Source organism: Nyctereutes procyonoides, unplaced genomic scaffold (assembly GCF_905146905.1).
Source record: "Nyctereutes procyonoides isolate TBG_1078 unplaced genomic scaffold, NYPRO_anot_genome, whole genome shotgun sequence".
NCBI lineage: Eukaryota > Metazoa > Chordata > Mammalia > Carnivora > Canidae > Nyctereutes > Nyctereutes procyonoides.
The window spans coordinates 65622622-65649262 of NW_026575126.1; the positions used below are offsets into that span (position 1 = coordinate 65622622).

The 26641-nt window shown below is 51.2% G+C and overlaps 1 protein-coding gene across 2 annotated transcripts in view; it reads right to left on the reverse strand.

Annotated features, from left to right (window-relative positions):
• The window catches only part of FBXL18 (F-box and leucine rich repeat protein 18), a 47736-nt gene that overhangs the window by 14072 nt on the left and 7023 nt on the right, over positions 1-26641 (reverse strand). The window contains exons 2-5 of one of the 2 annotated variants that reach the window (XM_055340013.1): positions 24645-24860; positions 18302-19836; positions 5823-6041; positions 1588-1751 (exon numbers count right to left, since the gene is read on the reverse strand). In XM_055340013.1, coding sequence (XP_055195988.1) covers positions 1588-1751; positions 5823-6041; positions 18302-19836; positions 24645-24860 — 2134 coding nt within the window. The remainder of the gene's footprint in view (positions 1-1587; positions 1752-5822; positions 6042-18301; positions 19837-24644; positions 24861-26641) is intronic. The other variant, XM_055340014.1, reaches the window with a different exon arrangement.

Sequence of the window (26641 nt, forward strand, 5' to 3'; positions counted from 1 at the left end):
ATCAATCCACAGAAACAGAAAATGGAATAGAGGCCCCCAGGGGCTGGGGGATGGGGGAAAGGGGAGTCAATGTTTCACGGGGACAGTTTCAGTCTGGGAAGATGCAAGAATCTGGAGCTCAACAGTGCTGATGGCCACACAATAACATGAATGTACTCAAAGCCACTAACACTGAACTGACCTCGGAAATACTGTGCACCCCGTTCCAGACGACTGTACTACCAAGTACCTCAGTGCAGCAAGTGTCACAATATTGCAAGCCACATGATCACAATACATGCTTGGCTTCCCAGCACGTAAAAGTTATCTTTATACCGTAGCCTGGTGAGTGTGCAATGGCATTATATCTAAAAAACAATGTACATGCCTTAATTAAAAAATATTTTATTGCAAGGCACCTGGTGGATCAGTTGTTTAAGTGTCTGCCTTTAGCTCAGGTCATGATCCCGGAATCCCTGGATCAAGCTCCAGGTCAGGCTCCCAGGGAGCCTGCTTCTCCCTCTGCCCATCCTCCTGCTCATGCTCTCTCTCGCTCTCTCTTGCAAATAAATAAAATCTTTTAAAAAAATACTTTATTGCTGGGATCCCTGGGTGGCGCAACGGTTTAGCGCCTGCCTTTGGCCCAGGGTGCGATCCTGGAGACCCGGGATCGAATCCCACGTCAGGCTCCCGGTGCATGGAGCCTGCTTCTCCCTCTGCCTGTGTCTCTGCCTCTCTCTCTCTCTCTCTCTCTCTCTGTGTGACTATCATAAATAAATAAAAAAAATAAAAATAAAAAAAATAAAAATAAAATAAATAAATAAATAAAAAAATACTTTATTGCTAAAAAATGCTAACCACTAAGTGAGTTTCCACAGAGTCGTAACTACTGATCATGGGTCACCAGAAGAAACATAACAATGAAAAAGTTTGAAATGTTGCAAGAACTGCCAAAATGTGACACAGAGACACATAGCAAAGCCATTGGAAAAAGGACACTAAACTTGATGCAAGGTTGTCACAAACCTTCAATTTGTAAAAAAAAAACACAGCATCTAAGAATAAAGTACAACAGAGTCAGGTATGCCTCTATACTTTAAAATGGTCAAAACTGGGCAGCCCGGATGGCTCAGCGGTTTAGTGCCACCTTCGGCCCAGAGCATGATCCTGGAGACCCAGGATCGAGTCCTGCATCGGGCTCCCTGCATGGAGCCTGCTTCTCCCTCTCCCTCTGCCCCTCCCCCTTCTTGTGCTCAAGTGCTCTGTCAGATAAATAGATTAAAAAAAATTTTTTTCCTCTTATTTAAAAAAAAAAAAAAAGGAAAAGAAAAAGAAAGAAACATCTTTGCACCTCAAAGAGCTTCAGCCCAGGGGAGGAAGGTAGAGAACGCCAATCTAGAAGATCTCTTCTCACGCAGGCTGCAGAGAAGGCCCACTGCCCATCAACCTGCATGATGGTTCCCGCCTGATAAGCTGCCTTAGGTCAAGCTAAGACAGAGTTGAGTAATCTGATATTGATCATTTAAGCCTTCAAAACCACCCCTTGCCTGGCTTCCCCAGTGTGAGCTGGAAGCTCAGGAATCCCAAGAGTCTGCATTTGATACTCACCACTGTCACACAGTCTCGAGGAGTGGGAGGATCCGTGGGGTGCTGCAGAGGTGCACACAGGCCACACAGTCCACACAAGCCATGGCATCTGGAGTGTTTCACCAATGGGGAGCCTATGAACACCACCTCCCACAAACCTCAGGCTGACCCAAGCACACCATTTCCTGTTGGAGGGGACAATAAGTGCTTACCTGGCCAAAGGTGTATTTGGCCACTTGTTTAGTTAACACAACCCCCAAGTGCGATCTGGGTTTGCAAAAGTCTATGAGCCTTTAGCAGATAAGTGAAGCACTCAGGTTGACACGTGGCAGTCCCTGAGGCAGTTCCTCAGAGCCATCACTCAAAGCCCATTTGGCTGTATTTTGCACACAAACCAACCAGCTTTGATATCTGAGTTCTTAAAACAGGGTAAAGGACACGTGGCAGGTTTAAAGGAAGCTTTGGGTTTACAGGGGCAGTGGAGGAGGTATTAAACTCATGATAGCAATCTGAAGCAATGGTGAACACAACAGGCAGGAAAAACCAGGAGGAAAAGAAATAGCTTCAGGATAGCTGATATGGTGTGCCCACTGACTAGGAGCATCAGCCCAGACTCTCACCACTGAGCACACCAATGAGCATTCAGCGAAGGCACACTGGTCCCGAGCCTTCCTCTTCCCCTCCCCAAAGAAAACCAACAGAAAAGTAAGGGATCTGCAGAGCCAATCACAGACAAGGATATGGCCTGGTGATAAACTCACCAGACAATGCTCAGTGGGAACAAACAAGACCCAAGTGTGGGCCACAGGAGGGCCATCCTCAGCCAGGAGACCAGGAAAATGTGAAAGTCCAACAATATCAAGGATTGGGACAAGGACATGGGGCAGGAACTCTCACACCCTGCTAGGGGAAGCGGGTCTTGGGAGAATTGCTTTGGAGAGCATTTTGGCATCTTCTTGAATACACACTGAGTGAATGCGTTCACTTCTAGGAATCTGTGTATCTGCACATGGGGAAACCTATATGAGGATGTTCATGAGGATAGAGGAAACATGGGAAACAAACCGGATACCCATCAGCACAACAGAAATACAAAATGTAACAAATCCATCTGAAGGACTGGCACACAGCCCTCAGCAGGAATGAAGTGGCCCCAGTGAATAGCAACAACAAATCTCAAAACCATGTCAGATGAAAAGCACAGGTTGAAGAAAAAAAAAAAAAAAGCACATGCCACAGAGCCATGCACAGTATTAGACATCTGTGGACGTGACAAATGCCCAGAAACAAAGCCCCCTGGGGATGTATTTCGGGGATTTGAAAAGCAAACTCATACTGGAGGATTCAGCAAGTCAGAGCAGCTTCCCTTTAATCAATACATCATAATCTTGGGATCCCTGGGTGGCCCAGCGGTTTGGGTGCCTGCCTTTGGCCCAGGGCGTGATCCTGGAGACCCGGGATCGAATCCCACGCCGGGCTCCCGGTGCATGGGGCCTGCTTCTCCCTCTGCCTATGTCTCTGCCTCTCTCTCTCTCTCTCTCTCTCTCTCTCTCTCTCTGTGTGTGTGACTATCATAAATAAAAACAAAAAATTAAAAAAAAATACATCATAATCTTTTATTTCTTTTTTTTTTTTAGGCTTCTTAAAATAAACTTCTAAGGGAATGCAGAAAAAGCCAGACCTGAGGTTGCACGTCGATGGTGGGCGCCAGGGGTTGGGCAGGGGCTGGGCAGGGGCTGGGTGGTCAGTGCTAATGCAGCAGAACCTCCATTTGGGAAAACGAAGCCTGTGGGTAGAGGGCGGGGGGCTGCACAACAGTGGGCATGTGCTCACTGCCTGTACTGCACACTTAGAACCAGTTAAAATGGGAATTGTGTTATGTGTATTTTACCACCATGGAAAAAGAATGCAAGGCTGTAAAAAGAATGAGTAAGACCTGTAGGAACGAAATTCCTACGTATTATCATGCAAAAAAGTAAAAGCACATATAAGAAAGAAGGGGATAGGAGAAAATACTGTTTATTTGTGCAAAAAATATGGAAAGAATAACCAAGAAGTGATGAGACCAGTTGTCTGAGGGAGGGTGGTCTCGAGGTAGAGGCAGGGAGGAGTGGATGGCACTTCTCCAAGCACACCGTTTGATAGAGCTCTGACCCTGAGAGCCACTGTGAGGCTTCACGTACCAAAACACCAGACAAATAAAATCTACCAGGATGTAGTGCAACTGCAAAATGTGTTATAATGCAGGAATAAAGGAAGCCTGACTGCATTACAAATGAGCAACATGACCACACTGAAGGGGATGGGAAGCAAAAAGCAATTCTGAGTAACTCTGGAAGACAGGGTACCATGAGGATCAGACAAGAGTGTGAACACATATTATCCTCCAGGCAGTGAGCTGGAGATTCTAAAACTGACTTAGGTGTGCACACTAGGATGGAATGAACCAGCAAACACACTGTGGATGGCAAGAGCCAACAGGGAGGGACGTCATGAAGAAGGAGAGGGTGTCTGCAGGAAACCTGGGATATGAGCTGGGGATGAGAGGGCATCAGTATGAACTCGTTTGTAACATAGATGTCAATGGGTGATATCGAAACACAGGTATGTGTATGGGGGTGAGTGTGTGTGTGTGTGTGTGTGTGTGTGTGTGTGCGTGTATTCACACACATGAATTTCCTACTCTGTTCATGAGGTGGCCTGGAGGCAAGGACACCCCAGCAGCAGTGAGCACACCCAGCATCCAACCTTGGTTTCTAATTCCACCCTCCAATAAAAGGAGCCAGGCTCCATGAAGAAATAATTTATTCCAGGGCTGGGCCTGGAATGTCTGCTAGTGACAGAAAGTAAGAAGTGCTCAAAAAAGGAAGGGGTATGTTGCAAGAGCATAGGACCCAGTCTGAAAGAACACCTCCCATGGCCAAAACTGACCAATCTGTGTAACCACATGAATAATGTGAGCATGATGAAAACCCCGTGAATAAGTAAATATCCATGAGTCTGTACTCTTATAAAGAAATACTAAGGGGATCCCTGGGTGGCGCAGCGGTTTGGCGCCTGCCTTTGGCCCAGGGCGCGATCCTGGAGACCCGGGATCGAATCCCACGTCGGGCTCCCGGTGCATGGAGCCTGCTTCTCCCTCTGCCTGTGTCTCTGCCTCTCTCTCTCTCTCTGTGACTATCATAAATAAATAAAAGTTAAAAAAAATTAAAAAAAAAGAAATACTAAATAAGCAAATGTGGAGAAGGGACAGATTCTTTTTCTCACAGCACAGTTCCCATTAATAAATCTAGGAAGAATGAAGGAAACTGAAAATTGTCATTAGCCAAACATCAAATTAATAATCATCACTGGCAAGATCCATCCATGGACCCCTAAAATCAGTAGGCAAAACTCTCACAGAAAACAAGATTGCAGACTCTCAAGATGCTTGTTAATTAGAAAGGGAGTAATGGGGGCACCTGGGTGGCTCTGTCAGTCAGGCATCCAACTCTTGGTTTCATGATCTTACAGTCATGGGATGGAGCCCTACGTCAGGTTCTGTGCTCAGTGGGGAGTTGGCTTCAGATTCTCTTCCTCCCCCTCCCGCTCACTCTTTCCCTCTGTGTCTAATAAAGAAAGAAAATCTTACCCAAAAAAAAAGGAGGGGAATGTGACCTTACATCTGAGAAGCCTGCAGACACCAGTAAGAAGACATGACAACACCATGTGTGCCTGGCACAGCACACTAAGGACATGGTGTCACCTCTGTGGATTTCTGGTCCAAACTCATGGACATTCTACCAAATACCTGGCCAGTGCTCTTCAAAAGTGTCAAGGTCATGAAAAAGCAGGAAAAACAGGACTGTCACAGACCCAAGAAGGCTACAGGGAGGTGACAACTAACATGATGAGGCGTTCTGCATCAAATCCTGGGGACAGAAAAGGTCCAGGGAGGGCACTGAGGACAGACGAGTGCCTGCAGGCTGACTGCAGTGCGCACTGTTACCCCTCACCCAAAGAACAGCACCGTGGGGACATGGGGCTTTCTTCTTCAGAGCTTCAACTACGTAGACATTAAACGTGTCGCAGAGGGAGTGCCCAGGAGGCAAGGCACTGAGGTGAAAGTGACAGGAAGCTAGACTTTGTTCTCAGGCCACCTCTGCAGGCATTTTTTTAAGTCCATGATATTAGCTGCTGGGCTTTGCAGGAAGCCTGAGGGAGAAGCAGCCACTAGGTCGCCAGCCACCACCCTCACCACACCCCCAGCTACTCACCTTCGGAGCAGGGACTGCTGCAGGCTCTTGCAGGTGGCCAGGGACTCCCCGGTGAACATGTGGCACACAACAACGTGCAGGCAGCGGGCCATGAAAGCCAGCACAGCCTCAGGCTGGAGCGTGCCGCTGCGGGAGACCAGGCAGAGGCGCTGCAGCGCGGAGCACTGGCTGAGCGCCTGGAAGAACTGGGCGTTGGCGCTGAAATAGGGCTGTTCCAGCCTGCGGGGGGGAGAGGAGAGTGAGACCCGTGTTGCGGCCAGGCGCAGGGGCCTCCTGGGCTAGGGCACCCCCAGGCACATCCTTGGCAGCTGGAGAGGGCCTCCACCAGTTGTCCCCACGCTGGTCTACACCACAGTCCCCTGGAACACTGGGAGAGCACTCAGACGCTGGGGTCTTCCCAGAAGATCCTGAGTTGGGGCAGGGCGGGGGGGGAACCTGGTAGGCTAGCTCCTGTACAGACCCCAGCCACGTCACTGCTCAGAGCCTAGAGACCACCACGTCTGCTGCAGAGCCCACTCAGTACCCCAACCACCTCAAATGAGAACCTGCTGGGCGGGGGGCAGAGAGACATATTTAGATACAGTCCCTGCCACCCACCACTGCTTGTCTGTGATAAATGAAGAAACGCCAAGGGACAGGGAGGGAATCTGAAGGTTGGGGCAGGAGAGGTGCCCAAGCCAGGTAGGAAGGGTGAGGTGATCCCGGGCAGATCCACAGTCCTCTGGCGGGAAGCAGAGAGTAAGAAGAGCTAGGACTTCAGCTGCAGACAAGAGACTGGCGAGATCCACCAAGGTCAGATCGGCTTTAGAAAGACAGGAAGAGATGGCAAAAGCCATACTGGCCACTGGGCAGGAAGGTGTGGAGTCTGCACTGACACTCCAGCCAGGGATAAGCAGGGCCCAGAAAAACAGAGTGGAGGACAACATTCCAAACCCTTCCAGAACTTTCTGTGCACCCAGAAGAGCCTAGAAGATGGAGCAGTTTGGAGGGCAGAGCGATGTTGTAGGACACAGCTGGAGGTGCTGAGGAAAACTGATGGGGCAGTCAAGCACCAGCTAGGAACATGGCTGTGGAACCAGCAGATACCTGGATTTGTGGCAGGACCCTGGGCCACAGGAGCCCTCCAGAATGAGAGCCAGTGGAAGAACAGAGGGCTAGGGGAAGCCAAGTGGATTCTAGAAGCTGCCAGGAGAAGGGCCAAGAACCAGGAGAATGAAGAGGGGAGCTGGTGGGAGCTGTGTCCCCCGACCCCAACAGATACCTGACAGTCCTAACCCCTGGCACCCATAAATATACTTTACTTGGAAACAGTCTACAGATGCAATCGCATTAGAACAAGGTCATGCTCAACAAGGGTAGCTCTAATCCAGCGGCCGGTTCCTTACATGAAGGCCAGAGGCACAGCAGTGCAGGAGCATACAGGGAGAGCACCATGTGACGACATGTCTGAGATCAGAGTGACATGTCCACAAGCCAAGGAATGCCAAGCACTGCCAGAAACCACCAGAAGCCAGGGGACACACCTGGCACAGGCCCCCATCAGAGCCTCCAGAAAGAACCCTGCTAACACCTGGACCTAGAACTTCTGGTCTCTGGAACTGTTAGAGAAATCACTTGTGCTGTAGTGGCTGTGAGGGCAGCCCCAAGATGCTAGCACAGAAGCCAAGGAGAGGTGGAGATGAAGACCCCAACATGCGTGGAGGTTTTGTAGAGGTTTTTCTCTGGTAAGTTACCCAGAAACCCAAGACCATCCCCCAAAAAACACAAGGAAAGTTGTTCACAAAGATTATCCCTGGAAAACAGGGCTTAGGCGCCAGAAGCTTCCTTTTTCCATGGCCTTCCGAAGGATTTCTGTCCATCTCCGACATATACAGGTATCACTTGATCCTTTTAAATAGCTTGCTCTATGGGGCAGTGAGTAAAAAAAACAAAAACAAAAAAAGCGTGCTCTGGCTGCCATGGGGTGGGGGGTGTCCCCAGTCAGCTGGCCAGAGCAGCTCCAAAGCCAGCAGCACAGATGGAAGAAGCCAGTGGAAATGCCTGCACAAGGAAAAGGCAGAGCAGGAGCCACAGCCAGATGATGGAGATCTGGGCCCATCTGTGGGAAACTGCAGCTCGGGGGGAAGCCTGAGAGAGGGCAGAGGCCCACAGGCAACCAAAGCCCGCTGCCTCCTGAAGGCTGGGGAAGGCAAAGGACAAGGTTTGTGAGGAAAGTACTTCCACTCCCCCACCAGGCTTCACCATCTCTGGGTCACCTCCCATCTGACAGACAAAGGACATCGCACAAGGGTGGCCAGCAAGCAGCAGGCAAGGTTACTTCTCAGGGGTCTCCGTGGCCAATGTTGGACTTCAGGCAGGTGGCAGTGGAGACGCAGACCTCCTCTGAGGGCAGCCAGGCCCTGAGACCAGGGGCAGGCCCATGCCCGGCCAGGCCGCAGCCCCCACTGCAAGGAAGCTGCTGTGTGCTGTCTCCTCCCTCCTTTGGACCCTCTGAGCCTCCTGGAGCCCAGGTGTTGTGTAGACACTCCTGTATAAACCCCATGTCAGGGATCCCTGGGTGGCGCAGCGGTTTGGCGCCTGCCTTTGGCCCAGGGCGCGATCCTGGAGACCCGGGATCGAATCCCACGTCGGGCTCCCGGTGCATGGAGCCTGCTTCTCCCTCTGCCTGTGTCTCTGCCTCTCTCTCCCTCTCTCTGTGTGACTGTCATAAATAAATAAAAAAAAAAAAAATTTAAAAAAAAAAAAAAAAACCCACGTCAGACCTGGGATAGTGGGTTGCTCTGAGCCACTGCCCTACCAGCAGCAGACACAGATTCCCCCAGTGGGGCCGTGGCAGTGGGCAAGACCTCCATCCCCATGCAGGACCCACAGATACCCCTTCAAGGCTGGTTTCTCACTGTAACCTTGCAGCCAGCCTGCTGACCTTCTGGGAGACTGATGACAAGGTGATCTATAGTTGTGGGTGCTCATAAAAGGAAAAGTTTCCAGGATAAGAAATGCCCATACCCACAAGGCAGTGTGTCTGTGCTGGGGACAGAGTGTGTCCCGTTCCAGCCAAGGAAAGACAGACCCAAATGCTCTGTTTGCAGGAACATCCTGAGAGGGGCTGATCCAACCAGGACTGGGTGTAGGGCAGTGGATGGCCCCCCAGTCCTCAAAGCCAACCAAGACCAAGATATGCCATGCACTAGGTCCTCATCACCCAAACATCTGGGGACACTAACAAATCACAAAACATGGGATCCCTGGGTGGCTCAGCGGTTTAGCGCCTGCCTTTGGCCCAGGGCGTGATGCTGGAGTCCTGGGATTGAATCCCACATCGGGCTCCCTGCATGGAGCCAGCTTCTCCCTCTCTCCCTCTGCCTGTGTCTCTGCCTCTCTCTCTCTCTGTCTCTATCATGAATAAATAAATAAAATCTTAAAAAAAAAAAAAAAAAACAAATCACAAGACAAAGGGAGAAAGGATTTTAAAATGAGGTCTTTGGGGATCCCTGGGTGGTGCATCGGTTTGGCGCCTGCCTTTGGCCCAGGGCGCGATCCTGGAGACCTGGGATCGAATCCCACGTTGGGCTCCCGGTGCATGGAGCCTGCTTCTCCCTCTGCCTGTGTCTCTGCCTCTCTCTCTCTCTCTCTCTCTCTCTCTCTGTGTGTGTGTGTGTGTGTGTGTGTGTGTGACTATCATAAATAAATAAAAATTAAAAAAAATAAAAAATAAAATAAAATAAAATAAAATGAGGTCTTTGAGGGGCACCTGGATGGCTCAGTCCATTGAGCTTCTGCTCTTGATTTCAGCTCAAGTCATGATCTTAGGGTCATGAGATCGAGCCCCACATTGGGGTCCATGCTCAGTGCACAGTCTGTTCGAGACTCTCTCTCCCCCTCCCCCTGTTCATGCTCTAAAAATAAATAAATATTTAATAAATAAAACGGGGTCTTTGAAAAAAAAAACAACCAATGCCAGCTGTCTAATAGAGCAGCCCCCGGACAAAATGTCCCTCAACAATGGAATGTTCTATCCTGAGCTGTCCAGTAGGGGAGCCATCACTCACTGAAATGTGACTAGTGAGACTAGTTTTTAATTTTATATTCTTTTTTTTTTAATTTTTTTTTATTTATTTATGATAGTCACAGAGAGAGAGAGAGAGGCAGAGACACAGGCAGAGGGAGAAGCAGGCTCCATGCACCGGGAGCCCGACGTGGGATTCGATCCCGGGTCTCCAGGATCGCACCCTGGGCCAAAGGCAGGTGCCAAACCGCTGCGCCATCCAGGGATCCCATATTCTTTTTTTTTTTTTAAGATTTTATTTATTTATTCCTGAGACACACACAGAGAGAGGGAGGGAGGGAGAGAGAGAGAGAGAGAGGCAGAGACACAGGCAGAGGGCGAAGCAGGCTCCACACAGGGAGCCCGACATGGGACTCAATCCCGGGTCTCCAGGATCACACCCTGGGCCAAAGGCAGTGCTAAACCACTGAGCCACCCAGGATGCCCATATTCATTTTTTAAAGTACTCTCTATGGCCAACATGGGTCTCAAACGCACAATGCCAAGGTCAAGAGTCACATGCTCTACGGACAGAGCTAGCCAAGTGCCCCTTAATTTTATTTAAATTAGGGACACCCAGGTGGCTCAGCAGCTGAGCTCTGCCTTTGGCTCAGGGCATGATCTCAGATTCCCAGGATCGAGTCCCACATCAGGCTTCCTACATGGAGCCTGGTTCTCCTTCTGCCTGTGTCTCTGCCTCTCATGAATAAATAAAATCTTTTTTAAAAAAATTTATCTAAATTAAATGTAAGTAGAGGAGCACCTGGCTGGCTCAGTCAATAGAACTTCTGATTCTTGATCTCTGGGTCACAAGTCCAAGCCCCACATTGGGTATGGAGATTACTTTTTTAAAAAATAAGCAAACAAATAAGTAAGTAAGTGTAAGTAGAAATCCTAGTAAAGCTCCGGACACTAACATTGTGGGGGTAACTATGGGTCCTTCTGTGGTATGATTTCAAAAGCCTCATGTTCACTCTCCCACCAAAGCAAAGACTCAGAACATGTAAGGGATAAGAAGAGCAGCACCTAGCTCTCATTTATTCATGAGAGAGAAAGAGAGGGGGAGAGAGAGAGAGAGGCAGAGACACAGGCAGAGGGAGAAGCAGGCTCCATGCAGGGAGCCTGATGTGGGACTCAAACCCGGGTCTCCAGGATCACGCCCTGGGCTGAAGGAGCGCTAAACCACTGAGTCACCTGGGCTGCCCCGAATTCCATCCTTAAAGAAAGAACTCTGAGGGACACATGGGTGGTTTAGTTGGTTAAGCGGCTGCCTTCAGCTCAGGTCATGATCTCAGGGTCCTAGGATCCTGCCCCACAGCAGGGAGCCTGCTTCTCCATCTCCCTCTGTATGCACATGGTCTCTCTCTCTAATAAATAAAATCCTTTTTTTTTTTTAAGATTTTATTTATTTATTCATGAGAGACACAGAGAGAGAGAGAGAGAGAGGCAGAAACACAGGCAGAGGGAGAAGCAGTCTCCATGCAGGGAGCCTGAAACAGGACTCCATCCCGGGTCTCCAGGATTAAGCCCTGGGCCGAAGGCAGCGCTAAACCACTGAGCCACTGGGGTTGCCCCAAAAAATCTTTTTTTAAAAAAAGAAAGAACTTGGGACGTCTGGGTGGCTCAGTGGCTAAGTGCCTGCCTTCGGCCCAGGGTATGATCCTGGAGTCCCAGGATCAAGTCCTACATTGGGCCCCCTGCCTGAAGCCTGCTTCTCTCTCTGCCTATGTTTCTGCCTGCCTCTGTGTGTGTGTGTGTGTGTGTGTGTTTCATGAATAAAATAAATAAAATCTTTTTAAAAAGTGTTTTTAAATAAAAAAAAAAAATAGAAAAGAACTCAGAGAGGAGAGAGCAGTGCCTCTCAAAGACACGAAGGTGGCCATCCTAATTCATCCCAAGCAAGGATAAGGTCACAACCTAAGTCACACAAGGCCCAGACAACAAGCAAAAGTCATTCCCAGTTAGAAATGTGTATTTTTTGGGAAAGTTGACTTAAGAAAATGTCCAAACACACTCTTTCATTCTCTTTCAAAAACAAATAATTATTTTAAAAGTCCCAGGTGGGCAGCCCGGGTGCTCAGTGGTTTAGCGCCACCTTCAGTCCAGGGCATGATCCTGGAGACCCAGGATTGAGTTCCACGTCAGGATCCCTGCATGGAGTCCGCTTCTCCCTCGTCTCTGTCTCTTCTCTGTCTCTGTCTCTCTGTTTGTCTCTCATGAATAAATAAATAAAATATTTTTTTTATTATTATTTATTTATGATAGGCACACAGTGAGAGAGAGAGGCAGAGACACAGGCAGAGGGAGAAGCAGGCTCCATGCACTGGGAGCCCGATGTGGGATTCGATCCCGGGTCTCCAGGATCGCGCCCTGGGCCAAAGGCAGGCGCCAAACCGCTGCGCCACCCAGGGATCCCTTTAACAAGTGTTTTTTTTTTATTATTATTATTATTTAAATAAATAAAATATTAAAAAATAAAATAAAAGTCCCAAGGTAAGCATCCCTTTGCAGACCTGAAAGTGAGAAAATGAGAGGGGAGGAAGTCCAGCACCGGGACCACAATCTCTGGTTTGTCCCTGGGGCATCCAGCAGGAAAGAACAAACATGGGGCGCCCTGGTCACTAGGTGGCGCTGCAGGTCCATGCTAATCAAGGAAGAGCTTGGTTACAAAGCCAGTAAGCACAGGAAAAGTGTGCTATGTTCACACACGTCTTTAAACAGTTTTCAACTAGCCAACCACTTCCAGGTTCTCCCACTCTGAAGGAGGCCACCTGCAACAGTTGTTTGGGATGGGGCAGGCCTGACCACTCCACCAGCTGCCTGGACAGGGGCTGGCACATCCAAACACCCTGGCTCCCCACAGGGCAGCAGGCTGGCAGCACTGGCAGGTAGGGCGGTGGGATGAGGAAAATTATCCATCAGTTACCTTAGCCTTGGGGGGGCCTCGTGGTTCTGCTCCCTCCCAGCTTGCCTCAACCTTCCAACCAGTGAGGATCTGGCCTCCAAAACCCGCTCCCCAAAAGGCAGCCTGGGCTCCCCAAGGTTCGGTGGGCACAGGAGAGCACCCCCTCCCCCTTCTGCCCACACACTCCAGCAGAGCCTAGGCCTCTAGGGCGGTCCTGGGACAGCCTCCAGGGCCTGACTCCAAACCAGCCCTCCCACTTCCGCCCAGACACTGCCCTGGTTCTGAGGTCATGAGCAGCCAGGGTGACTCAGGGTAATGCTTTCTCCTCCCTTCCTCACGAGGCAGGGCTTAATCAGTCTTGGGAAAAAAGGTGCCCTTCTCTGTCCGGCTCGTAATCCTCTCTCTGCCGAGGTGCACCACGAAACACAAGGCACCAGCGAAACAGCATGTTCCTTGCACCACCTCCCCACAGGAGCAGCCCTGGCTGCAGGGAGGCAGCTCCCAGCCAGGAGACCCGGCTGCCACAAAGCTCAAATTGATGGGCCTCACAGATGGGGACCATGGTGGCAGCAGCTAGCCAGCCTGGGACCCCGAGGGCTGCCGTCTCAGGGACACTCCACCAGGAAAAGCAGGAGCTGCCCATGAAGGCAGCCCCAGAAGCAGTGTGCCAGCCTCTCCCGGGCTCAAGAGCACCACTTCCTCTCTGTGGCTCCTGCCCACAGCAGGCGGGCAAGTACCACCTGCTCCTTTCACTCCAGCCTCCCCGGGCTCAGCTTGCCGCAGAAGGCAGGACTCCAGAGGAATGGGGCCATTTGGCCGCGTCTTAGAGACCGGTGTCTGTTCTGAACAGGCAGTACCCAGCTCTGATCAGACATGGTTCTCAGAGCCGGTATGCACAGAGAGTCCATTATGAGCGGTGGTCAAGTTCTTGAGCTGACCTACAAAACCCATTTATCCCGGGTCCTCTGGGCCTCCCCAGACACAAAACTCACCACACATGCATGGCCCTGCCCCTGGGGAGGGTCTTGGCCACAAGGATCACATTCCAGCCCCGGAAGCCACTTGGTGACCACTAAATGCTGCTGTGTTACGCTCTTCGATCCTCAACGGCCCTGTGAAGCAGAACTGCTTCCAGGAGACCACAAACCAGCTCTGTCACCTAGGCAAGTTCCTCAACCCTCTGGGCCCCACTTCCCTCATCTGCAAAATGGGACAATAGTATCTCTACTCCTGGCGTTGTTCAGAATGTCAAAGGAGTCAATACCTATACGCACGGGTAAAGCACCTGCAGCCGTGACAAGTATGCCAGCACCCCAATCCCTTCCAAGAGCTCCCAGAATGCCTCTCCATTCCTTCTGCCACCTCCCTGTCTGTCTCCCCACAGGCTCCTGCTCAGTCTGCTCTATTGATTCTTACTTTGCCTTTGGACTCTTTTTTTTTTTTTTTTAATTTTTATTTATGATAGTCACACAGGGAGAGAGAGAGAGAGGCAGATACATAGGCAGAGGGAGAAGCAGGCTCCATGCACCGGGAGCCCGACGTGGGATTCGATCCTGGTTCTCCAGGATCGCGCCCTGGGCCAAAGGCAGGCGCCAAACCGCTGTGCCACCCAGGGATCCCATGCCTTTGGACTCTTGCTGAAGACCCCAGGCCCGGTCTGTAGTCTGCTCAGTTCCACACGCTGGCCAGGGGTCACGGCCTCATAAACTCCGTTATGCACATGCACGGCCGTGTCACACAGCCTTTCCCTCTCAGCTGATGGCAGCCACATCAGCTCAACTGCTCAGGCCAAAGCCTCCACATCACCTGGACCCACCCTGACCCCCACCAACCCCAAGGATTCAATCAATCCACCATCTCTGCGGCTCTTCCTGAATGTCTGATACGGTCTCCTGATGGTGGTCCTGCTCCTGCCCTGGCCTGTTTCGACACAGCAGTGTGACCTGCCCTTCTGCTCCCCTCCAGCTACAGAGGCCCCTGGCTGCTCCTGAAACACCCAGCACACCCCATCTCAGGGCCCTGGCACAAACTTGGCTCGTCCAACAAACCTTCCATGCAGATGGGAACATTCCACATGGGTGCTGTCATGGCAGCCACGAGTACATGCCATCACTGAGTACCTAAAACATGGCTCATGCCATTGAGACACTGCACACTTGATTTTATTTCACGTTAACTCATTTAAATGTAAGTTGCCTATGATTTATGGACACTGGCGGCTAGTGCCACTCTACCTGGCTGGCTGGGGATGTTCTTCCCAAGTTCTACTCTGCTAACTTTGTGAATTCTTTTCTCAAATCTCAGATTCATGAAGCCCATTCCCTGCCCTCTGGCATCCTTCACCCCACACTGCTTCTTTATCTCCAGCATACTTTACTCTCTAATAAACCACATTCTTCCCTCCGTGCACTGTTGGCCCACTTTCCCACTGGAATGTAAGCTCCCCAGGGACAAGGATCTCTCTGCCTAGAACAGAACCCAACATAACAGGTGCTCACATATTTGCTAGATGGATAAAGAACCATCATGGGGACTGCAGGTGCCAAGCCCTGTTCCATAGGCCTTACACGTACAAATTCCTTTTGTCTTACCAGTCCCACTTTACAGGTAGAGGACCCGGGAGCTGGGTGAGGCGGGGAAGAGGGGACCAGATTAGACGTCACGCCTGCTCCCCTCTCCCACCGGGCAGGGTGGAGAGCAGTCCAGGGAACTGGGAACATCTGCAGTCTCCGGGTGGTCCCGCAGGCAGCAGACACCAAACACTCTGGATGTGAGGTAGGTGTTTTGGGGGAGAGATTTCAGTTACTCTGACTTGTTAAATTACGTGAATGTGTTACTTTATTTTACCTTCATCAATTGCCGTTTTTATCCAACACTCACTAACAATGAAAAATGGTGTGACCAAAGTCCAGTCAGAAAAGGCACAAGGATTAATGGGCTGGCAAGAAGGCAAATAAAACCTGCTAGCAAAGATGAGAGATTCAGAAATACCTTGACCTGGAATTTAGTGAAATTAGAGCCTGAATGCTCACTTGGCCTCTCCTAATTAAGAAATATTCAATTCCCAATCACAGACTCTGATAGGTTAGCAGGGTCGCAGACCTGTGGAGTCTTCTGTTTGTTAAATATCGGGATTCTTTTGCAGCTTCCAGTGACATGTGGCCTGCTGACCACGCACTTCCCACCACTTCCTCCAGAAAGGCCAGTGATGTGACAGCAAAGGCATAAGAGGCAGCAACGCGGGACAAGGCACTGGACAGAAAAGAACCAGTGAAAAGAGAGGCGTGGATTCCCGGTGTTGTAGACATGCAGGCAAGAAGTCAGGCGTGGGTGCCTCAGAAGTCAGAAAGGCCCAGCCCGTGCTGGGGGTTGGTGGAGGAGGCTGCCTCCTGTGGTCAAGACCCCTCCTCCAACCCACCCCAGCAGGACAGGTGCTCAAGCCAGAGAAATTAACACAGAGGACCCAATGCAGGCCACAGGGCAGAGGTGGGCAGGATGAGAGATGTCAGGACAAGTGAGGAAAAAAGAGCAGGACTGCATCCTCACTCCTGCAAGCCCCGGGAAGCCAGCAGCCAGGAATGTCCGGCCTATCTGGGCACCCCTGCATTTGGAGTGGGACAGAGGGTCCCAAAGGGCTTGCAATGGGCACAGCAACTCTACCCATCAAGCGTCCTTAACTGGCTCATGGCATCTTGTATGACCTCTGGGCAAGCTGCAGAAGTCGCTGGGGAGGCCACAGCCAGAGACCAGCACACGTGGTGACGCACACGGCTACAGGCTCTCAGACACTGCACAATAAAACTCACATGAAGTTAACTTTGACTCAGATTTCCAAACCAGGGGATTCTGAAAATTCACCATTACAGTTCTCAAAGCAAGAGTAACTAGAATGCACAGAACACAGCATAAACAACTCCCAAATATGGGGTTCTGTGAACACTCGGGCTGAGGACCCATGCTGCGAATCCAGGACGTGTGGATCCCACATGGCAGGAAAATACCTGCCCTGCCACATGGAAGGCTGAGGCTGGCCCCCGGGCCTCTCACCCCTAGATGAGCAAGGCCTCAAGGAGCCGTAGTGTATGTATTATGCTTAGTGGGGGAGGCAGAGGGAGGGCAGACACAGCCTGCAGAGGAGCTCTGGAAAGCTCCAGGGTGTGAGCAGCAAAGCACTCTGCCAGCTCCAACTCAAATCTGGTCCATTTCCTGTCACATGTCCCCTCCTGAGGGGAGAGTAGAGGTCTGCAAAGGACACAGATGTCTCCATTTTGCACAGCTTGAGGGCCAAGGCCAAGCTCTGGAGTTAGACTGAGCTGGGTGAGCCTCAACTGCTCCTTCAGGCTCCCACTGCCCCATCTGTGAAATGGGAACCATGAAGGCCTGTCTAGGGGATTAAACTTGACAGCACCTGAAAGCCCCTGGCTCAGCACCCGGCCCTCAGCAAAGCCACAAAGTGCAGGCTTACCATGGTGGGGACAGTGACACACTTCTCAGTGCCCCTGGCACAGCCCCCAGCCACCCACCCCTCAGCTCTGGCTAATGGATCTACACCCTGCCGCCACTCCCTCCCCAGCCTAAATCCCTGGTAGAGCTGAGCTCTGCTGTAGCCATACTTTCTGAGTAATTTGGGGAAACAGTGCAATTTTTCAAGACCAGATCTGTCAAGATTTTCAAACATGTCTTAAGTCAACAAAAGCTTCCCCCTGAAATGCTGGGTCCTTACAAGAAACCTCCTCACTCCATGGCTCAATGCAGTAGGAGGCTGTTTCATATCTGGGCTCTTGTGACAATGGCCTGGGTAGGTCCTGTCCTCCCTCTCTCAGATCAGCCTGCCATCCCACTCCAGGCCACCACCATTAACTCCCAACAGTGTGTAACCCCCACTTCAGTGCTGCTCTCTCCCACTCCTCCATCCTGGCCCCTCCAGGGCAGGTGAGGTGCTGGGGGACAGCAAGGAGGAGTGCTTTCCCAGCTGGAAATGGGCCCACTCCCTCCTCCAGCTAGAGTCCTGAAGCTCTTTCACCTCACCTGTGCTTTTGGACATATGTTTGCAAGACCACGGGGCATGCTACCTACTTTCCCAGAAAGCCCTGGCCTTGAGTCTCCCTGCTCACTGACTTGTAGCTTTAAGAATGACAAAGTCAGACAGAAAGCCCCGAGTTTGGCTCCTGGCTCTCTCACCAGCTCTGCTACATGGGAATAACAGCTGCCACCTAGGGGGGTCATGAGGACTGGGCAAGACTGCACACACACAGCTGCATCTACTACTGCACTCATAGCTGCCACTGTGATGAGGACATACTTGCCTCCTGCCCTCCCAGGCTTCACCCACTGCTGCCCCCTTGCCAGCCCTGCCACCCCCTGACTCTCAGCCACTAGAGACCAGCCCACATCTTGCCCATCTCGACAGACAGGCAGTAGGTATGCAAGCATTTGCCAGAGGAGAGGTCACGTGACCCACATCCCCCACCACCTCTAAAGCCTCCAAGGGGCCCACAGAGGCCATAGAGGAGCTGCCCGGGCCCTCACCTGAGGTCCTTCAGCCGCTTGCAGTGCTTCAGCATGTCCGAGAGCGCAGACATGTAGACCACCTTCCCCATCATGCCCAGGTTGGCCAGTGAGAGAGACTGCAGCTGCTGGCACTGCAGGCCGATGCTGACCAGCCCAGAGCCTGTCAGGATGCTGGGCAGCTGGGCCAGCGTCAGGTGCCTCAGGAATGCCAGCTGGCCAATGGCAGCCACTTCCGAGTCTCCAACGTTCTGTGCCCGGCTGCAGGGTGGGAGGGAGTTGCGGATAGCAGGTTCGTTGCGCGGCATGGCAGAGGAGAAGTTGGACCCGATCAGCTCAAGGCGCTCCAGAAAGGGCACGTTCTTCAGCAGAGACCAGAACACGGAGGAAGGCTGAGGGCCTGCCTGCCCCGAGAAGGGGTTGGGGCAGGACTGCACGCCAATGCGCACCTTCTTGCCAAAGCCACGGGGCACAGCATGCATGGCAGGCACACGGTCGGACCGTGGTGCTGAGTCGGCGACAGAGCAGACGGGCAGGGATAAGGAGCGCAGGTGGCGCAGCCGAGCCAGCAGCTGGCAGAGGTGGCGGCCTGGGCCCTCGGAGCTGTGGTGATGGGCAGCCGAGAGGTTGAGGTGCCGCAAGTTGCGACAGGACGCCACCAGGGTCTCCAGGATGCCGCTATCAATATCGTCCTCCGCCTTGCGGAGCAGGGAGTCCGGGGACAAGCAGTGGACGCATCCACTGAGGTTCAGGCTCGCCAGGCTGCGGAGCTCCTTGGCTCCATCAATGACCCGCTGGATCAGGTGGCCACCGGACAGGGTGCAGCGGCTGAAGCTGAAATAAAAGGGGTTGTTGAACTTCATGTGCTGGAGCAGAGATGAGCCATTGAGCCAGGACTTGGGCAGCTGCAGGGCGTCCAGGGCCACGTTGCGGGCCATGGAATCCAGGAGGTTCTTGGTGGCCCCGCTCTCAGCGAAGCTGCCAGGCACAGAGATGAGGAAGGCGTGCAGATTCTCGGGCGTGCGGTCACTGAGCACAGCCAGGTAGAGCCTCACCACCTCCTGATTGATGTAGCCAGGGGCCAGGCGCGCGTAGAAGACCCGCAGGTTCTGGTAGTGGGGCACATTGCTCTGGCCAACCATCAGCTGGCCTGAGAGGATGGCGCCCTCACGTGTGCGGTCGAGAATCTCGAAGTAGAGCAGCAGCTTCTCAAGGCTGGTGCAGCAGGGCACGACACCATAGGAGGGTGTGTACAGCGTCTGCTTCAGCTCCCGCACGCGGCTCAGTGTGGCCTTGCACTCACCACTCAGCTGGCCGGCATCGAAGCCGGGGCTCACGTCGATGGCCAAAGAGCGCAGGTGCTGCAAGGCTGAGAGCATCTTGGAGAGGCGCAGGGAGGTCAGGTGGCAGCCAGAGAGGTTCACCTTCACCAGGCTGCGGCAACGGGCCACGTGCTCAATGGTGGCACCTGACAGCCAGTAGCAGCCGGCCATGTTGAGCTGCTGAATCTCCCGGCCGATCTCCTTCACCAGTTGCTTCACCTTGTCCTCACTTGCCTGCAGGACAGGGCCAGGGGAGGGAGGGGGGCAGGTCAAGAAAGGAAAGGGCCTGAAGGTACCCAGGTGACCCCTTCACCTCCCCTCAGGTCACACCCTCCCCCACGACAATCAGGGAGCCATGAGGGGCCCTGCAGGGGCTCTACTCCGGAATGAAGGGACCATGGAGGGGAGAGCTGGCACCTCCTTCCTGTCCCCACAAGCTTACCTACTGTAGGCCAACCATCAAGAGTCCCCGGCTAGGCGGGAACGTAAAAGTGGTGCAGCTGGTGTGGAAAAGTGTGGTGGTTCCCCAAAAAGCTAAACACAGAGTGAACATGTGACCTGGTAATTCCCCTCCCACACATGCACCCAAGGTAATGGAAAAAACAGGGACTCACTCCATGGGCCCCGATGTTCACAGCAGCACTAGCCACAGGAGATGGAAACAACCTAAGCTCCACCAACAGATGGATGAACAAAATGTGGTCTATACACACAATGAAAGATTGTGTAGCCACAGAAAGGAACAAAGCTCTGACACACGCCACAACGTGGGTGAGACCTGAAGACATCATACAAGGTGAAAAGAAGCCAGTCCTAGAAGATCACATGTTGTGTGATTCCACTTACATCAATTATCCAGAATAGGCAAATTCAAAAGCAGAAAGCAGAATAAAGGTTACTAGGGGCTGGGGAAAAGGAGAATAGGAAGTCACTGCTCGACAGATCCAGAGCTTCTGTTCAGGGTGACAAAGTTCTGGAAACACTGATAATGCTGGTACAATACCACAAATGTCCATACTGCTTAACATACAGCATCAAGCACTTAAAAACGGTGAGGATGGTAAATGTTATGTTACATGGGGTTCTCTGAACTACACAATAGGGTTGTGCCTTGATCTGGCTGTTTTTCTCCTTTATATCATCTGTGTTTTCACATCATTAAATATTCCTCAAAAATCTGCCATGGGGGCAGCCCAGGTGGCTCAGCGGTTTAGTGCCGCCTTCAGCCCAGGGCCTGATCATGGGGACCCAGGATCAAGTCCCACATCAGGCTCCCTGCATGGAGCCTGCTTCTCCCTCTGCCTGTGTCTCTGCCTCTCTCTGTGTGTGTCTCTCATGAATAAAATCTTAAAAAAAAAAATCTGCCATGGATTGCTTGAATGAGCCACAGTACGTCTAATGAGGGATCCCAAGGGCCAATAACTGGATGTCCTGGTTGCTACACTGCCTCAAGCACCTGTATGCATGATATCCATGCTTTCCAATCACTATTCTAAGGTAGACTCCCACATACACAGGCGTGCAGGCACAGGACACGCACATCTTCAATGCTCCAGATACATTGTGCTTCAGTACTGAGCTGGGGGCACATGCCCCTCCCTCTACCCAGACAGGAAGCCTGACCTTGAGGCAGCCCAGGTGGCTCAGTGGTTGAGGGCCACCTTCAGCCCAGGGCATGATCCTGGAGACCGAGGATCGAGTCCCACGTCGAGCTCCCTGCATGAAGCCTGCTTCTCCCTCTGCCTGTGTCTCTGCCTCTCTCTTTCTCTCTCTCTGTCTCTCATGAATAAATAAATAAAATCTTTTAAAAAAATAAGGAAGCCTGACCTTGGTTCTGGGGAGTCAGCTCAGCCTCTCCCTACACCTGCACTCCCCCAGCAGAGAGGAGCATAGCACACTCTCACAGAGAGAACCAATCTCTGGAAGGGGGCTCACTCAGGGTTCAAATGCAGACAGTTTCATGACCAGTGACAACAGTTAGGAACCCTTGCCACGGTCCCCTAAGATTTGGGTTCCGGTCAAGACCTCTATTGTTGAGGCACCTAGGTGGCTCATTGGTTGAGCGTCTGCCTTTGGTTCAGATCGTGATCCTGGTGTCCTGGGATGGGGTCCCGCATCAGGCTCCCTAGTGGGAGCCTGCTTCTCTCTCTGCCTGTGTCTCTGCCTCTCTGTGACTCTCATGAATAAATAAATAAAATCTTTTGGAAAAAAAAAAAAAAGACCTCTATTGTTACCTTTAAGATATGTTGTTAGTTGACTTTCAACAAAAGTTGCGAGGCAATCATAAAAAAGAATGAAATCTTGCCATTTGCAACAAAATGGCTGGAGCTAGAGAACACAATGTTAAGTGAAAAAAGTCAGAGAAAGACAAATACCATATGATTTCAATCATGTGAATTTATTTTTTTTTAAAGATTTTATTTATTTATTCATAGAGACACAGCTAGAGAGAAAGAGGCAGAGACACAGGCGGAGGGAGAAGCAGGCACCATGCAGGGAGCCCGATGTGGGACTCGATCCGGGGTCTCCAGGATCATACCCTGGGCTGCAGGCGGCGCTAAACCGCTGCGCCACCGGGGCTGCCCTCAATCATGTGAATTTAAAAAACAAAACAAAATGGGATGCCTGGGTGGCTCAGCATTGACCATCTGCCTTCGGCTCAGGGAGTGATCCTGGAGTTCTGAGATTGAGTCCCACATCAGGCTCCCTGCAGGGAGCCTGCTTCTCCCTCTGCCTATGTCTCTGTCTCTCTCTCCATGTCTCTCATGAATAAATAAAATCTTAAAAAAAAAAAAAAAAAAGAAAAGAAACAAAAGAGCAAAGGTAAAAGAGAGAGAGAGAAACCAAAAAACAGACTCTTTTTTTTTAATTTTTTATTTATTTATGATAGTCACACACAGAGAGAGAGAGGCAGAGACACAGGCAGAGGGAGAAGCAGGCTCCATGCACCGGGAGCCCGACGTGGGACGTGGGATTCGATCCCGGGTCTCCAGGATCGCACCCTGGGCCAAAGGCAAGCGCCAAACCGCTGCGCCACCCAGGGATCCCCCAGACTCTTAACTACAGAGAACAAAGTGATGATGACCAGATGGAGTTGGGGAGGGGAGAATGGGTGACAGGGATTAAGGTGATGAGTACCAGGTATTGTATGGAATCACTATATAATCAGGTATATAATCACCTGAAACTAACATAACTATATGTTAACTATACTGGAATTAAAATTAAAAAACAAGGGGATCGGGATCCCTGGGTGGCGCAGCGGTTTGGCGCCTGCCTTTGGCCCAGGGCGTGATCCTGGAGACCCCGGATCGAATCCCACGTCGGGCTCCCGGTGCATGGAGCCTGCTTCTCCCTCTGCCTATGTCTCTGCCTCTCTCTCTCTCTCTCTCCTCTGTGACTATCATAAATAAATAAAAAATTTAAAAAAAATTAAAAACAAAAAAAAAACAAGGGGATCCCTGGGTGGCTCAGCAGTTGAGCGCTTGCCTTCGGCCCAGGGCGTGATCCTGGAGACCCAGGATCGAGTCCCAGGATCACAGGATCGAGTCCCGGGAATCCCAGGATTGAGTCCCGCGTGAGGCTTCCTGCATGGAGCCTGCTTCTCCCTCTGCCTGTGTCTCTGCCTCCCCTTCTCTGTCTCTCATGAATAAATAATATCTTCAAAAAAAATTAAAAAACAAAAAATTTTTTCAAGGCAATCATTAAGGAAAGGACAACCTTGTCCATAAGTGATGTTGGAGCAACTGAACAGCCATATGCAAAGAAAGGAACCCTAGATCCTTACCTCACACCACACTTACCATAAACGCTAAAGCTATAAAACTTCCATAAGAAAATGTAGCAAGGGCACCTGGATGGCTCAGTGGTTGAGCATCTGCCTTTGGCTCAGGTCATGATCCCAGGGTCCTGGGATAGAGCCCCACATCAGGATCCCTACTCATCAAGGGCCCTTTCTCTGTCCTCTGCTGCTCCACCTCCTCCCCCATGCTCGTTATCTCTCTCAAATAAATAAATAAAATATTTTTTTAAAAAAGAAAAGGGATTCCTGGGTGGCTCAATGGTTGAGCATCTACCTTTGGCTCAGGGCATGATCCCAGAGTCCCAGGATCGAGTCCCACATCAGGATTCTTGAATACAGCCTTCTTCTCCTCCCTCTGCCTGTGCCTCTGCCTCTCTCTCTCATAATAAATTTTTTTCTTTAAAAAAAAAAAAAAACAAATGAAGAAAGAAAAAAAAGAAAAGGAAAAGATAGCAGAAAATCTTTATGGCCCCAGGTTTAACAAAATTTTCTTCAACAGATTACAAAAAACATGAACTTAAAAAAAAAAATCAACAAGTTGAGCTTCAACTTAAACACTTATTCTCTTCAAAGACACTGTTTAAAAAAATGGAAAGGCAAGCCACAAACTGAGAAAATACTCATGATACGGGTATCCAACAAAAGATCCAGAGTACATGAGAACCCCTAGAACTCCACAATAAAAAGTCCTACACAGTAGCTTCTGGAAAGAAGATGTATGAACGGGCCAGCCCTGGATGGAAACGGCATCACGGGGACCCCAGCACCCTCCCCCAGCACTCTGCCTAGGCCAAATAACCAAGGTGACATCTGCTCTGTGCATCAGAAGAGTGGACGCTTTGAAGCCTGACCAGGAGGGTGTACAGCACCTGAAAACCCTCATGCAGCTGCTAGGGGGTAAGATGGTGCCTCTGGTACCGCGAAAAGTTCCAACAGCCACCGTGGAACCTGGAACCCACTCCTAGGCATCCACTGGAAAAGTCTGGCTCCCTCCCCACACAGCACCCACTGAGCCCATGCCCTCCTGCTGGGTGGCATTCTACCTGTACCTCTTGGCCTCTGTAGCTTTTGTCACTTCACGAATCTCAGAGGCTGAGACTATCAGGACTCTGAGTGCCTGCCCTCTTAATCACCAGCCACATGTGCACCTCTGCCAGGCTGTGCTAGTCCTCAGATGGGCATGGGAGCCGTCCCCAGCCCTGCCCGCACACCAGCACCACCCCTGCGACCCATGCCTCACCTCATAGTCCTTCTGCAGCAGCACAGTGTGGGTGAGGCTCTTGTCCAGGCATAGCACCGCAAGCTTCCGGCAGGTGCGCCGGACATTCAGAACCAGGTCTGTGCTGGGGACGTGGCTCAGGATGTGCAGCAGGATCTCATCCGAAAAGCCGAGAAGGTGGGCGCCCACTGCCACAGCAGCTGCTGTAGGGGGCATGTCTCCATCGTTGGATGTGTCCTGAAAATAAGGGGAACACCAAATTCCCATGGGGTCCCTGAGGGTGGCCTCTTCAGCCAAGGACAGAGCCAAGAGCTGCCCTCGTCACAGTCTGGGAAAGAAGGTGCTTTTACCAAAAATCTTAACTGCAGTACAAGAAGCCATGATATTCTTCAAAATCCGCTTTTAGATCTGCATATCAGGATCTCTTTTCAAAAGTAAGAAACTTCCATTCTTTTCCAAATTTAAGAGATTTTTTTTTTTCCTACCTGGCATGCTTCAGACTCAACTTAGGACCACTGGCCATGGCTTTCCACCTGTGAAAACTATTCTCCCACCATCCCAGTATCATGCTTAAAACACTTGGGAGAGAGAATTCCATCAAGAAACAGGAAAAACTGGGGGTGACAACAGTGTTTTGGCCTCTCAGGGTCGCTCTGATGGATATCAAGCCCTCAGACAGGGGCAGAGGGCAGCTCTTCCCAGTGCTGGCATTAGGGGCCAGAAAATCCAGAGAATGAAGCCACCAAGTCCTGATGAATAAGAAACTGTACCTACTGATGGCATTTTGACATCTTAAGATCAGTATTAGCTAACAGGAAGTGCACAAGTACCTCCACCTCATCACACTTTCTGGCTAGAGATTCATATTCCCCACAAGATGTCCACACATTTCCAGGACGCCTGGGTGGCTCAGTAGTTGAGCATCTGCCTTCGGCTCAGGGCATTAACTCCAGAGTCTCGGGATTGAGTCCCACATCAGGCTCCCTGCATGGAGCCTGCTTCTCTTCCCTCTGTGTCTCTGCCTCTCTCTGTGTGGGTCTCTCATGAATAAATAAATAAAATCTTAAAAAAAAAAAAAAGAGAGAGAGATGACCACACATTTCGGTTTGTTTTGGTAGCCGTCTGCACAAGATTTTCTCCCCTCCTATGGGCCTTTTGCCGTTCCCAGGTTGCTGTATACAACCCAAAGGGAGAGGGAGCTCAACCCAGGCTCGTGTAACATGTAATCTCCAAGTCAAGGACAAAGGAACTAGAGGCTCTAATTCCCCAGAAGTGATCCACCTGCCCCTAAAAAAGTCCTCACTATGCGGGGAATGGTGTGCCTGACTGACCACCCCCAGGAGAGAGCACCCAGGATTATTTCCACTGTCTTTTCCAGTGATTCTGTCTACAAGCTCTCCTCCCTCATACTGACTTTTCTTCTGTACATATTTGCATGGATGGAAGCACTGAAGCCTGGAAGCCCTGCTGCTGCCATGGCAACCATGAAATCCGGGGAGGGAGAGCCTGTCTGCACACCCCACGCAGCCTCCAGGGATTTTCCGGGTACTCTGACTGCGACACCCCTCTACTCTGTCCTAACAGGTTTTACGGCCAGCCAAGACCTCGCTGGGCCTGGTAAAGGGTTTCCATAAACAGTTCTCACCTGTTTAATAGCACTGACCGTTTCCATGTTCCCTTCTCCATCAGAGGCAGCAGCCAGAAGTGCCCTTCCTGCTCCCCTTTCCATCTGAGGTGCCTTCAATCCTATCTCCCTATTCCTGTGGTTTGCGAGGGCACCCAAGGCCACAACACTCCCAAGGTCACAGTGCTCTGGGCACCATATTTCAGGGTTAGTGTTCTCAACCATTAGTGATTTTCCTTAGCTCACTGCTTCCCAGAGCCAGTCATAGGGATCACCCAGACACCTGTTAAAAATAAGATTCCCGGACCCCACCCCAGACATAGGGACTCCCTCTGTAGGATGAGGCTCAAACCAGAGGCAATCCTTATCAGGCCAGGTTGGCTGTTGGGCTCCG